The following is a 16,652-nucleotide window of genomic DNA, read 5'->3' as shown; positions in this document are numbered from 1 at the left end:
TAATCTGGGGGAATGTGAGGTTATTCACTTCGGTAGGAAGAATAGAAAAGCAGAATATTTTTAAATGGTGAGAAACTATTAAATGTTGGTGTTCAGAGAGATTTGAGTGTCCTTGTCCACGAAACACAGAAAGTTAATATGCAGGTACAGCAAGCAATTAGGAAGGCAAATGGTATGTTGGCCTTTATTGCAAGGGGGTTGGAGTACAAGAATAAGGAAGTCTTGCTACAATTGTATAGGGCTTTGGTGAGACCACACCTGGAGTACTGTGTACAGTTTTGGCCTCTTTATCTAAGAAAGGATAGACTTGCTTTAGAGGCGGTGCAACGAAGGTTCACTAGATTGATGAGAGGATTGCCCTCTGAGGAGACATTGAGAAGAATGGATCTATACTGTCTTGAGTTTAGAAAAGACTCAGAGGTGATCTCATTGAAATGCATAACATTCTAAGAGGGCTTGACAGGGTAGATGCGGAGAGGCTGTTTCCTCTGGATGGAGAGTTTAGGACTAGGGGGCATAGTCTCAGGATAAGGGGTCAGCAATTTAGGACTGAGATGAGGAGGAGTTTCTTCACGAGGAGTTTCTTCACAAGAGGTTTGTGAATCTTTGGAACTCTCAACCCCAGAGGGCTGTGAATGCTCAGTCGTTGAGTATATTCAAGACTGAGATTGATAGATTTTTGGACTCTCGCGGAATCAAGGGATGAGGATTGGGCGGGAAAGTGGAGTTGAGGTTAAACATCAGCCATGATCTTATTTAATAGCAGAGCAGGCTCGAGGGGCCGTATGGCCTACTCCTAGTTCTTAAAACCATTTTTAGATGGATAAACTATACAGCCATTCACCACTCAACCAAAAGGAATTGTGATGAGAATATGGTGAAGATCCGGATTTACAAGTAAATAAAATTAGGTATATATTTGAAACCAAAGGGTTGCAAGTTCATCTGGGACAGTATGTGCTATTTTAAACGAATTCCATGCTCATTTCCTTGCTACTTCATAAGACGACGCAACAAATGGGAGGCAAAACTACATACATAGTATGTTGACAAGACCGCACTTTTGGGAATACCTCCAAGATTTAAACAGTGCATGATCTTTATGAATTGTCTCTGTTTTCAGAGTTACTACAGAAGTGAGATATCACACTTTCGTAGGCTACTAAGATGTGGAATATGTTTCATAGACACTATGAAGATGTAACTAGACACAGAGCACCGGAAGAAAAAGTTGCATCCAATAAAGTCAGCTAAAAAGTGTCCCTTTAGTCTCAAACAGAAAGCATATTAGCTTCAACCACCAGCTGTTTCTTTCCAAAGATCACGCATTGTTTAAATCCCAGATGAATTCACAAAGTGTAGTCTTGTCAAAATTCCAACGCATGTCTTTCTAGCTTGACAATGAGGAGTCAATTATTTGACACTGCAGCAGCCACGACAAGAAAACCACAGGAGACAGTGAACAGTTATTTTATTGCTGAGAATACTGGCTAGTAGAAATGTCTACTGGTTATGGTGAGGAACAAACAGAATCCTTGTGTAAAAGATTTAACATGCTCCACAAAAAATTGCTGTTGTAGTTTCAAATATGATGTTGGACATAATTGCCTCAAGGTGATACTTTGCACTACAGCTATGTGCATGGAGGTCTTTAGCCATAAGAACTAAAATGTCACCCCTGCATGGTCTGAGCTACTAATGTGGGATGTCTATTCTCAGATGTTTATCAAATTTCATGGGACTTGAAACTAGTCATGGAATCCAGAACAGAATATAAAGATTCGGCTTCAATCTCTCAGGTCTGCAGATCACACAAACTCAGAGGCTCACATCGACAACCAGTTATCACAGACTCCCTGTAGAAGTTCCTTTGAACTCAGTTCTGTGGCTTTTATAAACTGGAATCTGCTTTGTAGAGATTCTCAATTTCATGCGGCATCATGCACATGACTCCAGACTGAATTATGTAATACTTAGTTAAAATTAATAAATTTATTCAAATTTCAAAATTAAACTGTATTCAATTATTGCATTATACTGTATACAGCCCAATGATTAGGCTATATTTTCACAAATGCCAAAATGCAATCCTTCACTTATAATTTTGTCATTACATTACTGGCAATATTGGGCCTAAAATGGTAAACATTTCCTGACATCCTCTCTAATAGGAAAATTCTTCTTTCCATTTGTAATCTGCCCCTTCCAAATAGGGCATCACGATGAGAGAAATAGGATTTGTTGCAATTTACCTGAACTGTAGAATGTGCCCAACAATTATAGAGTATTGGTGCATCCAGAGCTATCTGACAATCACACATGATTCTGCAACTAATGTAGCAGTAGACATGAATATCCCACATTCTGGTGTACGCCAATATCATTTAGTGAACATTTGTAGTGAATAATGATCCCAAGGAAGAATATTCTAAAACAAGCACCAGCACTGAATGGCAAGGAAAAGGCATTTATAATTAGACAGATGCATGAGACCCTGAACTACATCTCTTCGAAGCAGATTACAAACATTGTTTATATGGAAACCACTTTGAACTTGTCTAAACCAATGAATTGAAAGTGGTTTCTTAAATTCAGAATAGTCTCTCATGTCCTTTGCCAGTCATTTGGATACAGAACTTGTAAATTGTAACTAAATAACTTTGATTTTAAAGGCACTTCCTCCTATACCATAGCAATGCAACTTATAGGAGTCTAGATCACTAAATACAATACAGAAGGTTCCAGTACAGCTACAACACTGGCATCTACCCGACAATGTGGAAAATTGCCCAGGTATGTCCTGTCCACAAAAAGCAGGACAAATCCAATCCGGCCAATTACCGCCCCATCAGTCTACTCTCAATCATCAGCAAAGTGATGGAAGGTGTCATTGACAGTGCTATCAAGCGGCACTTACTCACCAATAACCTGCTTACCGATGCTCAGTTTGGGTTCTGCCAGGACCACTCGGCGCCAGACCTCATTACAGCCTTGGTCCAAACATGGACAAAAGAGCTGAATTCCAGAGGTGAGTTGAGAGTGACTGCCCTTGACATCAAGGCAGCATTTGACCGAGTGTGGCACCAAGGAGCCCTTGTAAAATTGAAGTCAATGGGAATCAGGGGGAAAGCTCTCCAGTGGCTGGAGTCATACCTAGCATAAAGGAAGATGATAGTGGTTGTTGGAGGCCAATCATCTCAGCCCCAGGACATTGCTGCAGGAGTTCCTCAGGGCAGTGTCCTCGGCCCAACCATCTTCAGCTGCTTCATCAATGACCTTCCCTCCATCGTAAGGTCAGAAATGGGGATGCTCGCTCATGATTGCACACTGTTCAGTTCCATTCGCAACCCCTCAAATAATGAAGCAGTCCGAGCCCACATGCAGCAAGACCTGGACAACGTCCAGGCTTGGGCTCATAAGTGACAAGTAACATTCGCGCCAGACAAGTGCCAGGCAATGACCATCTCCAACAAGAGACAGTCTAACCACCTCCCCTTGACATTCAACGGCATTACCATCACCGAATCCCCCACCATTAACATCCTGGGGGTCACCACTGACCAGAAACTTAACTGGACCAGCCATATAAATACTGTGGCTGCAAGAGCAGGTCAGAGGCTGGGTATTCTGCAGTGAGTGACTCATCTCCTGACTCCCCAAAGCCTTTCCACCATTTACAAGGCACAAGTCAGGAGTGTGATGGAATACTCTCCACTTGCCTGGATGAGTGCAGCTCGACACCATCCAAGACAAAGCAGCCCGCTTGATTGGCACCCCATCCACCATCCTAAACATTCACTCCCTTCACCACCAACGCACTGTGGCTGCAGTGTGTACCATCCACAGGATGCACTGCAGCAACTCGCCAAGGCTTCTTCGACAGCCTCCCAAACCTGCGACCTCTACCACCTAGAAGGACAAGGGTAGCAGGCACATGGGAACAACACCACCTGCACGTTCCCCTCCAAGTCACACACCATCCCGACTTGGAAATATATCGCCGTTCCTTCATTGTCGCTAGGTCAAAATCCTGGAACTCCCTACCTAACAACACCGTGGGAGAACCTTCACCACACGGACTGCAGCGGATCAAGGTGGCGGCTCACCACCACCTTCTCAAGAGCAATTAGGGATGGGCAATAAATGCCGGCCTCGCCAGCGATGCCCACATCCCATGAACGAATTAAAAAAAACAACTTTCTCCAGAGTGAACAATCCAGGAAGAGAGAATATTAGCCAAGATTTTAAAAATTGTCTTACTGGATATCCAATTAGAAATGGAATCAGATTTTGAATATTTTACATCAAACTGACGTTAAAGGTGTTGCTTACCATAATTTGGCACCAAGTGAAATCACTTTTACTGAAACATTTGAGGCACTGTACAACATATTGAGTATCTGCATATATCTGTACAAATCTTTCTTCATACCACGTTTCCACCCCCACTCAGAAGAATACAGGAGTGTTGAATTTTTAGAAAAATATATAAAAAATACCTTAAATCATGTGGCATAAAGATATTCATTTCATAGTTTTATGGCTATAGGTTCCACATTGAGTATCATTCAATACAGGCAGTCTCAAGAATTCTTACCCAGCTCAGAGGTACAGCATCACATTTCAATGGAAATATATCAATTTGCTCCACAGAGATTGACTTCCAGTTGGAGCAGAAATACTGGTATACACTGCAATGTTTTTGGAGAAGGGAGAATTCGCCAAAAAGAGGTCATGATACGGGAGGGGCCATTCGACCCATTGCGCTGGTGGTAGAGTTATCCAATTAGTCCCACTGCCCTGCTCCTTCCCCATAGCCCTGTAAATTTTTTCCCTTCAAGTATTTATCCAATTCCCTTTTGGAAATTACTACTGAATCTGCTTCCACCACCCTTTCAGGCAGATCATAACTCGCTGCGTTAAAAAAATGGTTCCTCATGTCGCCTCTGGTTCTTTTGTCACCGCCGTAAATCTGTGTCCTCTGGTTACCGAGCCTTCTGCCACTGGAAACAGTTTCTCTTTATTTACTCTATCAAAACCCTTCATGATTTTGAACACCTCTATCAAATCTCCCCTCAACCTTCTCTGGTCTAAGGAGAACAACCTCAGCTTCTCCAGTCTCTCCACATAACTGAAGTCCCTCATCCTTGGTAGCGTTCCAGTAAATCTCCTCTGCACCCAAAGGCCTTGACATCCTACCTAAAGCGTGATGCCCAGAATCGAACACAATACTTCAGCTGAGGCCTAACCAGTGTTTTATAAAAGTTTAGCATAACTTCCTTGCTTTTGTACTCTATGCCTCTTAATAAAGCCAAGGATCCCATATGCTTTTACAACAGTCTTCTCAACTTGTCCTGCCACCTTCAAAGAGTTAAAGCAGAAGACATGAAAGAAATATAAACAAAAAGGGGTTGATTTTTTCAAATCAACATAAACAGTAAAAGCTATACAATACCACAGGGCGTGGGGGGGGGGGTGGGGGGGAATAAATATCAGCAATCCGAATCAAGCACAGCTATAAATTTGACACTACTATCTTCTTACCCATCCCCTCCTGTATTGACGGTATTCAGTTCGGTTACATTGTACATTATGGATGGCTCTAGAGAAACCTTTTCCATGTACATTGGGGTAGTTGTGATATTCTGTATCTGAGCTTCCAGAAACACTTCATCTGTCTGTGGAGGGAAAAAAAATATTTTCAACAATAAAACACCAGTTCCTCCGAGAATTAACCCAAATATTGTGATTAGTTCATGCCTTGGAATCACAGTGCAGGTAATTAATGAAGAAAAGCAGAAGCATTATTCAAAGAAATGGCTTATTCACTTCCCTTTTAGTTTATTAATTTAGTTATTGCAATGGATTTGGGATGAATTTACTAAAAAGGCAAATTGTTTTCCCACATACGACAAGTGACTGATTCCTGCGGAATATAAACATTAGTTTGGAATGTCCATGAAGAATATTTAGAAAAAATTGGTCTTATTGGTAGAGTAATGCATGGCAGCTACTCTTACTCTCCCCCTTTTAAATAAAAATCTATTTAAAAAATGGTAAATCTATTACAATAGATACTAGCCACTCTTAAAATTTTGAGTGATTGACACACTAAGTTAAAATAAATATAAATGAAGAAACAAAATTGTTGAAACCTATGGGTGGGCAGCTATGCTAATAAAAGTTGCTTAATTTAAGTTTAACTCTATTTGCTTTGAGAACAATGGCAATGGTATTTTTATTGAGATGCAGCCTTCTGAAAGTATGTTAATTTATATTAATCACCCATTTTTTTTCTAAATTTGCCTGCAAGGGAAGAAAGTGATATGCAGTGAAACCCTTCCATTTTATTAATAGCTCAACCCATGACTCGCTCTACAACATTTAGAGTATGTTGGTTATGATTAAGGCACAGGTTATGCAGATCAGACCAAATATTTATATTTTAATCTAATTTGGAACCAAGCCTCAAATTACACATCATGCCTTTATGGTAATTTAGAGATTACATTCATTACATTAAGTACTTGAACGTGAACTGTGCTTTAAATTAAGTGCAAAAATTTATACCCCCACATATACAAAAAGGGACAGAATAATAATGCAGGTTTGATAAGAATATATGCTATTAGTGAGTTTCTGAATGGCTAAAATACCCCTGAACACTGCTTTGGAAAGTGACTAGAAAAATCAGAAAATACACTAATAAGCAAGCCAATACATCACAAATGATGTCAGTAGTTTTGCATTCAAGGCTCTTTATAGTTAGCAAATAAAAACAGATTGTGTAGAAAGCTATTATACCAGTGCAGAAGCACAGATGTGTTAATTTAATTAAAATTGCACATACTTCTAATTCTGCTTTCTATAATATAATTATCCCCCCCCCCCACTTTAAGGGAAGGATCACCATAAACTAGTTAACACTATTTAATAATCGCTGCTTCCGGCAGTCAGTTTTTTTTTATTTGAATGGACAAATTTAAGTTATATACTGTAGCAACCTTGCAATATTTGCTTTACATTACCAACATACGGTAAATGTACACAATTTTTTGCAGAGGAAACTGTATGGAAAGAGCAAAGTGATTCAGCTGTTTATACTTTGCCCTTTCTACTGACAGTGCATGATGGTTAATTAACAAAAAAAAAATTAAAGGACTTCATAGCCTACAGTTCTGCTATTCTTGTGGATTAATCACTTAGTTGAAGAGTTTATAAAGTACACACATTATGCAACGAGCAGAATTATTAAAATTGCTTAAATATGGAACTGGGTGGCATAGTAGTTAGCATCCTGTCCTCACATTCCTGGATCCAAGTTTGAATTTAGCCAAGCCAAAAAGCATGAAAGTTCCTTTCACTTCTGGCTGTAAGGATTATATATGAAATGAGTTTGAACAGTCTCAACATATACATCTACACTGCAAAGCTAGCCAAAGCTTAGCACAGATCAGCAATGTCAGCAAATGGATGCCTTGTGTGAAAAACAAAAAAAAACTACATGGGCAAGAAAGGGCACTGTTCTGCAGTTGGCTTTATGGACATTGTCTGGGCAGAATAAAGGAAGCTTTACTCAGCACCTTAAATGGGTCTAAGTGGAGAGTTCAATCAGAGTCGGTGCAGGCACAAATGGGTAGAACAGCCTCCTTAAAATTCTAAGATACTACAATAAATGTAATCGATGTTTATGAACACAAGTTAAATTACTTTGATGTTCAATAATGGCTAGGTGTATTTGAATATCAATTGCAATAGCTCGACAGATGCAATCGTTTTCTAAATTAGATTAGCCAGAGAATAGTTCTGATAAAAGGTTATTGACCTGAAAAGTGAACCCTGTGTCTTTCTGCACAGATGCTGCCTGACTCGCTGAGTGCTTCTAGCATTCTCTGTTTTTAGTCAGAGAATAGTCATGCTGTCATTTAATAAACAAACAATTAGTTGGGGGAAAAAACTTAAGGAACCTCTCATTGTTGACAACATGTTCCACTCAAGTAGGTTCACTCGAGTAGGTTCCATTCAAATACAGCAGGGTGTGTGCAAGATTTCAACAGCATTATTGACAGAATTTCAGTGCTTATAGCATCCCATTTTAGATTTTTGGCCAAAATCCTGGATGTACTGTCAACTGTCTATTCTTTTTAAACCATCAACAAATTATAAATTACAGCTAATACTTTCATATGGTCACCTCATACCTGTCACAAATTTTGAAGGATTTTTAAAATTTCATATTTGACAAAGCATGCTGCCACCAGATCCCACAAATCCATTGCTCAAATCACCTTGATTAAATCAATTTTATTTGTCATTCAGCATTTTACTTCAGCACAGATTATTAGGAAAGCTTGGATGATGAAATTAGTGATATAATGGAAAAGCATAACAAATTTGCTACAATTCAGTCAGGTCTCAAGAAGTTACTTTCCAAATTTCCAATAGTTATTTACCGAAATGAAATTGTAGACCACTCAGAAAAAACAACAAGAACTAGATTTTTAAAAATGAACAAACCGTAACTTGCAGTTATATATTTTCAAATAGTCACAATTTCACAGACAATTCATTTTAATTTTTTGTTACAACAGCAATTTAAAATTTGACCGATGCTTCTCCATTATTCTTCTGTAAATTTAGCCAATGTTAATTACAGCGATTGTAATTATGTTGCAATTAAATCAAAGCACAAAGTAGCAATAAATAAAAAATTACCACAGAACTGAGGTCACTCTAATAGGGGAAAAATTAAAAAAAAGCAAAACATTAGAGAAATAAGGGTTAAATGTTAAAGAAAAGAACAAGGGCAACTACTTTACCAAAAGATTTCATGAAAAGCTTAATTATCTTTTTCATTATGTTTCCAATACACTATTAACAGCATGGAAAAGAGAAGCAAAGTAATCACCCATGAGTGAGGCAAAATAAACAGATGTATGTACAGGTCTGTGACCTGGAACACATTCATCAGGCCAGAATTTTGCCAAATACTCAAACCAAAGACCATCCTGTAGAGAACAAGAGTCCAATTATGATTTTTTTTAAAAATTGATTGTGAAATTATTCAAAAAATTTGCACAGTACAATTTAGTTGCCTTTAGGACGGGAAAAAAAATAATTTAGACAAATACTTTCCATTATCTGTCCCAAGGAAGGTGAGGTTTTACTGAATTACTTCTACCTTTGGAAACTATAAGGAAGAAGATTTGCACAAATGTGTTATCATATTTATATTATTGCTTTTCACAAAGGTCTGGTTCCAATTATGAAAACTTTAGAGTCACTGAAAATCTTTGCACATAAAACTTCCAATTAGTTACCCATAAAAAATAAAGCTGCAGGGAAGGAACCACTGATTTGATTCCCCAATGCCATCAAGTTACACAGCAATACAGGAACAGAGTAGGTCATTCAGCTGCACCTCAATACTATTTACATAGAATGTACAGCATAGAAACAGGTCATTCGGCCCAACAGGTCCATGCCAGTTTTATGCTCCACCCTCCCAGTTCAACTAACGCTATCAGCATATCCTTCTTTCCTTTCTCCCTCATGTGTTTATCTAGCTTCCCCTTAAATGAATCTGTTAGTCGCCTCAACTACTCCTTGTGGTAGTGAGTTCCACATTCTAACCTCAGCTCTGGGTAAAGAATCATAGAATGGTTACTGCTCAGAAGGAGGCCATTCTTCCTATCGAACCCATGCTGGCTCTTTGCAAGAGCAATCCAGTTAGACCCACTCACCCGCTCTTTCCCCGTAGTCCTGCAAATTTTTTCCCTTCAAGTATTCATTCAATTCCTTTTTGAAAGCCAAGATTGAATCTGCTTCCACCACCCTTTCAGGCAGAGCATTCCAGATCATAACTACTTGCTGCGTAATAAAGTTTTTCCTCATGTCACCTTTGGTTCTTTTGCCAATCATCTTATATCAGTGCCCTCTGGTTCTCGACTCTTCCGCCAATGGGAACAGTTTCTCTATTTACTTTATCTAAACCCTTCATGATTTTGAACACTTCCATCAAATCTCCTCTTCACCTTCCCTGCTCCAAGGAGTACAACCAGCTTTTCCAGTCTATCCACATAACTGAAGTCCGTCATCCTGGAAGATTCTCCTAAATTCCCTATTGGATTTATTAGCGACTATTTTAAACACACTCGTGGAATGAAGTTCCATTTATTGAGTGCCTTTTCAGAGTATTTATGTGGCTTGTCCACAAGGTCAATCCAGCGAATTATCACAGACCAGGGGAGGGCAGAGGGTACTGAGGGATAGGGAGAAATTAGTGGGCGGGGCTGAGATATTGGATAGTTTGTATCATTGAATTTCAAAACCCCAAGCGTTGGAGTCCACCTCGCAGAGATATAGACAAGTCTATTGGTCAATTAGGTTATTTGGCAGTATGTGCCCTATACCCATGTCATCCGCAATGTATGTGCAAGTTAATTTTAAAAAAAGAAAATTTAATAAAAAGTAGAAAAAACATTAATCACCTGAATGAAAACAAACGTTAAAAACAAAGATAAAAAAGAAAAAATTCGATGAATAAAATTAATATCTAAAATTTCGTGGTTACTCCATAAGTTAAGCACCCATAAAACTTTGTAAAATCTGGCCCCTAGTTCTGGTCTCCCCCGCAAGAGGAAACATCTTCTCTACGTCTACCTATTCTTGTTTATTTATTATTCGTTCATGGGATGCAGGCGTCGCTGGCAAGGCCAGCATTTATTGCCCATCCCTAATTGCCCTCGAGAAAGTGGTGGTGAGCCGCCTTCTTGAACTGCTGCAGTCCGTGTGGTGAAGGTTCTCCCACAGTGCTGTTAGGTAGGGAGTTCCAGGATTTTGACCCAGCGATGATGAAGGAACAGCGATATATTTCCAAGTCAGGATGGTGTGTGACTTGGAGGGGAACATGCAGGTGGTGTTGTTCCCATGTGCCTGCTACCCTTGTACTTCTAGGTGGTAGAGGTCGTGGGTTTGGGAGGTGCTGTCGAAGAAGCCTTGGCGAGTTGCTGCAGTGCATCCTGTGGATGGTACACACTGCAGCCACAGTGCGTCGGGGGTGAAGGGAGTGAATGTTTAGGGTGGTGGATGGGGTGCCAATAAAGCGGGCTGCTTTGTCCTGGATGGTGTTGAGCATCTTGAGTGTTGTTGGAGCTGCACTCATCCAGGTGAGTGGAGAGTATTCCATCACACTCCTGACTTGTGCCTTGTAGATGGTGGAAAGGCTATGGGGAGTCAGGAGGTCAGTCACTCGCCGCAGAATACCCAGCCAAAGTATTTATATGGCTGGTCCAGTTAAGTTTCTGGTCAATGGTGACACCCAGGATGATGATGGTGGGGGATTCGGCGATGGTAATGATGTTGAATGTCAAGGGGACGTTGTCATTGCCTGGCACAAATGTTACTTGCCATTTATGAGCCCAAGCCTGGATGTTGCCCAGGTCTTGCTGCATGTGGGCAAGGACTGCTTCATTATCTGAGGTGTTGCGAATGGAACTGAACACTGTGCAATCATCAGCGAACATCCCCATTTCTGACCTTATGATGGAGGGAAGGTCATTGATGAAGCAGTTGAAGATAGTTGGGCCTAGGACACTGCCCTGAGGAACTCCTGCAGCAATGTCCTGGGGCTGAGATGATTGGCCTCCAACAACCACTACTATCTTCCTTTGTGCTAGGTATGACTCCAGCCACTGGAGAGATTTCCTCCTGATTCCCAATGACTTCATAGAAATATAGAAAATAAGAGCAAAAGTAGACCATTTGGCCCTGCTCCACCATTCAAAATGGTCATGGCTGATCGTCTAACTCAATACCCTGTTCCCGCTTTTTCCCCATATCCCTTGATCACTTTAGCATTAAGAAATATATCTATCTCCTTCCTGAATACATCTAATGACTTGGCCTCCTCTGCCTTCTGTGGTAGAGAATTCCACAGGTTCATCACCCTCTGAGGGAAGAAATTTCTCCTCATCTCGGTTCTAAACGGCATACCCCGTATCCTGTGACCCCTAGTTCTGGACTCCCCAGCCATCGGGAACATCCTCCCTGCATCTAGTCTGTCTAGTCCTGTTAGAATTTTATATGTTTTGATGAGATCACCTCTCATTCTTCTAAACTCGAGTGAATATAGGCCTAGTCGACCCAATCGCTCCTCATAAGTCAGTCCTGCCATCCCAGGAATCAGTCTGGAAAACCTTCGTTGCACTCCCTCCATGGCAAGGACATCCTTCCTCAGATAAGGAGACCAAAACTGCACACAATACTCCAGATGTGGTCTCACCAAGGCCCTGTATAACTGCAGTAAGATATCCCTGCTCCTGTACTCAAATCCTCTTGCAATAAAGACCAACATACCATTCGCCTTCCTAACTGCTTGCTGCACCCAAGTGTACAAGGACACCCAGGTCTCGTTGCACCTCCCCTTTTCCCAATCTATCACAATTCAGATAATAATCTGTCTTTGTTTTTATAACCAAAGTGGATAACCTCACATTTATCCACGTTATACTGCATCTGCCATGTTCTTGCCCACTCACTCAACTTGTCAAAATCACATTGGAGCCTCTTTGCATCCTCCTCACAGCTCATATTCCACCCCAGCTTTGTGTCGTCTGCAAACTTGGAAATGTTACATTCAGATCCCTCATCCAATTCATTGATATATATTGTGAATAGTTGGGGCCCAAGTACTGATCCCTGCGGTACCCCACTAGTCACTGCCTGCCACCTGGAAAAAGACCTGTTTAGTACTACTCTCCGTTTCCTGTCTGTCAACCAATTCTCAATCCATGCCAGTATATTTCCCCCCCCCACCGACCAATCCCATTTGTGTCCTCCTTTGTGAAGACACAACCAAAGTATATGTTTAATTGTTCTGCCATTTTTGTTCCCCATGATAATTTCCCCCATTTCTGACTGTAAGGGACCTACATTTGTCTTCACTAATCTTTTTCTCTTGACATATTTATAGACGCTTTTACAGTCAGTTTTTATGTTCCCTGCTAGTTTACTCTCATACTCTATTTTTCCCCTCTTAATCAATCTCTTTGTCCTCCTTTGCTGAATTCTGAACTGCTCCCAATCCTCAGGCTTGCTGCTTTTTCTGGCAATTTTATATGCCTCCTCTTTGAATCTAATACTATCCCTAATTTCTTCTGTAAGCCACGGTTGAGCCACCTTTCCTGTTTTATTTTTCCTCCACACAGGAATGAATAATTCTTGTAATTCCTGCACACGTTCTTTAAATATTAGCCATTGCCTATCCATCGTCATCCCTTTTAGTAAAGTTCCCCAATCTATCATAGCCAACTCGCACATCATACTTTCGTAATTTCCTTTATTTAGATTCAGGACCCTAGTTTCGGGTTCAACTACTTCACTCTCCATCTTAATGAGGAATTCTATCACGTTATGGTCGCTCTTCCCTAAGGGACCCCGCTCAAGATTGTTAATTAATCCTTTCTCATTGCACAATACCCAGCCTACGATCACCTGTTCTCTAGTTGGTTCCTCAACGTATTGGTCTAGAAATCCATCACGTACACACTCCAGGAGTTCCTCCCCCACAGTCTTACTGCTAATTTGGTTTGACCAATCTGTATGTAAATTAAAGTCACCCATGATTACAGTTGTACCCTTCTTGCATGCATCTCTAATTTCCTGTTTAATGCTCTCACCTACTGTTTGGTGGGGGTTGTCTATAGGCCCCCAATATTTTCTGCCCCTTGGTGTTTCTTAGCTCCACCCATATAGATTCCACATAGTGATTTTCCGAGCCAATATCCTTCCTCACTATTGCATTGATTTCCTCCTTTACTAACAAAGCTACCCCACCTCCTTTCCCTTTTTGCCTGTCCTTCCTAAATATTGAATACCCCTGGATGTTCAGTTCCCATCCTTCAATTTTACTAGGGCTCCTTGGTGCCACACTCGGTCAAATGCTGCCTTGATGTCAAGGGCAGTCACTCTCACCTCTGGGATTCAGCTCTTTTGTCCATGTTTGGACCAAGGCTGTAATGAGGTCTGGAGCAAAGTGGTCCTGGCAGAACCCAAACTGAGCATCGCTGAGCAGGTTATTGGTGAGTAAGTGCCTTTTTTTAGCACTGACAACGACACATTCCATCACTTTGCTGATGATTGAGAGTAGACTGATGGGGCGGTAATTGGCCGGATTGGATTTGTCCTGCTTTTGGTGGACAGGACATACCTGGGCAGTTTTCCACATTGTCGGGTAGATGCTAGTGTTGTAGCTGTACTGGAACAGTTTGGCTAGAGCCGCGGCTAGTTCTGGAGCACAAGTTTTCAGCACTACAGCCGGGATGTTGTCGGGGCCCATAGCCTTTGCTGTATCCAGTGCACTCAGCTGTTTCTTGATATCACGTGGAATGAATCGAATTGGCTGAAGACTGGCTTCTGTGATGGTGGGGATATCGGGAGGAGGCAGAGATGGATCATCCACTCAGCACTTCTGGCTGAAGATGGTTGCGAACACTTCAGCCTTGTCTTTTGTACTCACATGCTGGACTCCGCCATCATTGAGGATGGGGATGTTTACAAAGCCTCCTCCTCCCGTTAGTTGTTTAATTGTCCACCACCATTTACGACTGGATGTGGCAGGACTGCAGAGCTTTGATCTAATCCGTTGGTTGTGGAATCGCTTAGCTCTGTCTATAGCGTGTTGCTTCCGCTGTTTAGCATGCATGTAGTCCTGAGTTGTAGCTTCACCAGGTTGGCACCTCATTTTTAGGTACGCCTGGCGCTGCTCCTGGCATGCTCTTCTACATTCCTTATTGAACCAAGGTTGATCCCCTGGCTTGTTGGTAATGGTAGATTGAGGAATATGTCGGGCTATGAGGTTACAGATTGTGCTGGAATACAATTCTGCTGCTGATGATGAATCTGCGTCAGGTAGATTGGTGAGGACGAGGTCAAGTAGGTTTCTCCCTAGTGTTGGTTCGCTCACCAGCTGCTGCAGGCCCAGTCTGGTAGCTATGTCCTTCAACACTCGGCCAACTCGGTCAGTAGTGGTGCTACCGAGCCACTTTTGGCGATGGACATTGAAGTCCCCCACCCAGAGTACATTCTGTGCCCTTGCTACCTTCAGGTGATTCCTCCAAGTGGTGCTCAACATGGAGGAGGACTGATTCATCAGCTGAGGGAGGACGGTAGGTGGTAATCAGCAGGAGGTTTCCTTGCCCATGTTTGACCTGATGCCATGAGATCTCTTGGGGTCCGGAGTCAATGTTGAGCACTCCCAGGGCCACCCCCTCCTGACTGTATATCACTGTACCGCCACCTCTGGTCAGTCTGTCCTGCCGGTGGGACAGGACATACCCAGGGATGGTGATGGAAGAGTCTGGGACATTGGCTGAAAGGTATGATTCTGTGAGTATGGCTATGTCAGGCTGTTGCTTGACTCGTCTGTGGGACAGCTCTCCCAATTTTGGCACAAGTCCCCAGATGTTAGTGAGGAGGACTTTGCAGAGTCGACTGGGCTTGGTTTGCGTTTGTCGTGTCCGGTGCTTAGTGGTCCGTCCGGTTTTTATTCTTATTATGCCTTTTTTAGCAAGATTGTACAACTGAGTGGCTTGCTGGGCCATTTCAGAGGGCAATTAAGAATCAACCACATTGCTGTGGGTCTGGATTCACATATAGGCCAGACCGGGTAAGGACGGCAGGTTTCCTTCCCTAAAGGATATTAGTGAACCAGATGGGCTTTTACGACAATCCGGTAGTTGCATGGCCACCATTACTGATAATAGTTTTTTTAATTCCAGATTTTATTTAATTAATTGAATTTAAATTCCCCAGCTGCCGCGGCGGGATTTGAACTCATGACTCCGGATTATTCGTCCGGGCCTCTGGATTACTGGTCCAGTAACATAACCATTATGCTACCTTACCCCTAAATTCATAACCTTAAAGACCTCTATCAGGTCATCCCTCAGTCTTCTCTTTTCTAAAGAGAACCCCAGCCTGCTCAATCTTCCCTGATAGGTATAACCTCTCAGTTCTGGTATCATCTTAGTAAATCTTTTTTGCACCTTCTCCAGTGCCTCTATATTCCTTTTATAATATGAGACCAGAACTGGTCACTGTCCTCAAAGTGTGGTATAACCAAGGTTCTGCACAAATTTAACATAACTTCACTGCTTTTCTATTCTATCCCTCTAGAAATGAACCCCAGTTCTTGGTTCTGATATTCCTTTGTTCTTCCTTATGTCATTTGTGTCGACATGGACCCCGACAAATGGATCCTCCCACTCTTTTTCCCCCAAGTCCCTGCTGGCCGAAAAAAAGCTATCCATCTTAATCCCAATTTCCAGGCATCAAGGGGTATGGGGAGAGCGCGGGAATATGGTATTGAGATAGAGGATCAGCCATGATCAATTGAACAGGCTCGAAGGGCCGAATGGCCTACTCCTGCTCCTATTTTTTATGTTTCTATGGTCCGTAGCCCTGTAGGTTACGGCACTTCAAGTGCACAGCCATGTTCTTTTTAAATGAGTTGAGGGTTTCTGCCTCTAGTGCGTTCCAGGCCCCTACCAACATCTGGGTGAAAAAATGTCTCCTCAGCTACCCTCTAATCCTTCTACCAATTATTTTAAATCTGTGTCCCCCTGGTCACAGACACCTCTGCTAAGGGAAAT

The 16,652-nt window shown here is 41.8% G+C and overlaps 1 protein-coding gene across 5 annotated transcripts in view; it reads right to left on the bottom strand.

Annotated features, from left to right (window-relative positions):
• Nucleotides 1–16,652, bottom strand: part of trappc13 (trafficking protein particle complex subunit 13) — an 87,815-nt gene that overhangs the window by 13,993 nt on the left and 57,170 nt on the right. For 3 of the 5 annotated variants that reach the window (XM_067986705.1, XM_067986711.1, XM_067986725.1), the window contains 2 exons: nt 8,716–8,733; nt 5,545–5,678 (listed from right to left, as the gene is read on the bottom strand). In XM_067986705.1, the coding sequence (XP_067842806.1) occupies nt 5,545–5,678; nt 8,716–8,733 (152 nt within the window). The remainder of the gene's footprint in view (nt 1–5,544; nt 5,679–8,715; nt 8,734–16,652) is intronic. The other 2 variants (XM_067986716.1, XM_067986720.1) reach the window with 1 other exon arrangement.

This window comes from Heptranchias perlo, chromosome 1 (assembly GCF_035084215.1).
Source record: "Heptranchias perlo isolate sHepPer1 chromosome 1, sHepPer1.hap1, whole genome shotgun sequence".
Taxonomy (NCBI): domain Eukaryota; kingdom Metazoa; phylum Chordata; class Chondrichthyes; order Hexanchiformes; family Hexanchidae; genus Heptranchias; species Heptranchias perlo.
Note: the sequence above shows the minus strand (reverse complement) of the source record. Positions and strands in the feature narration are given on the sequence as shown.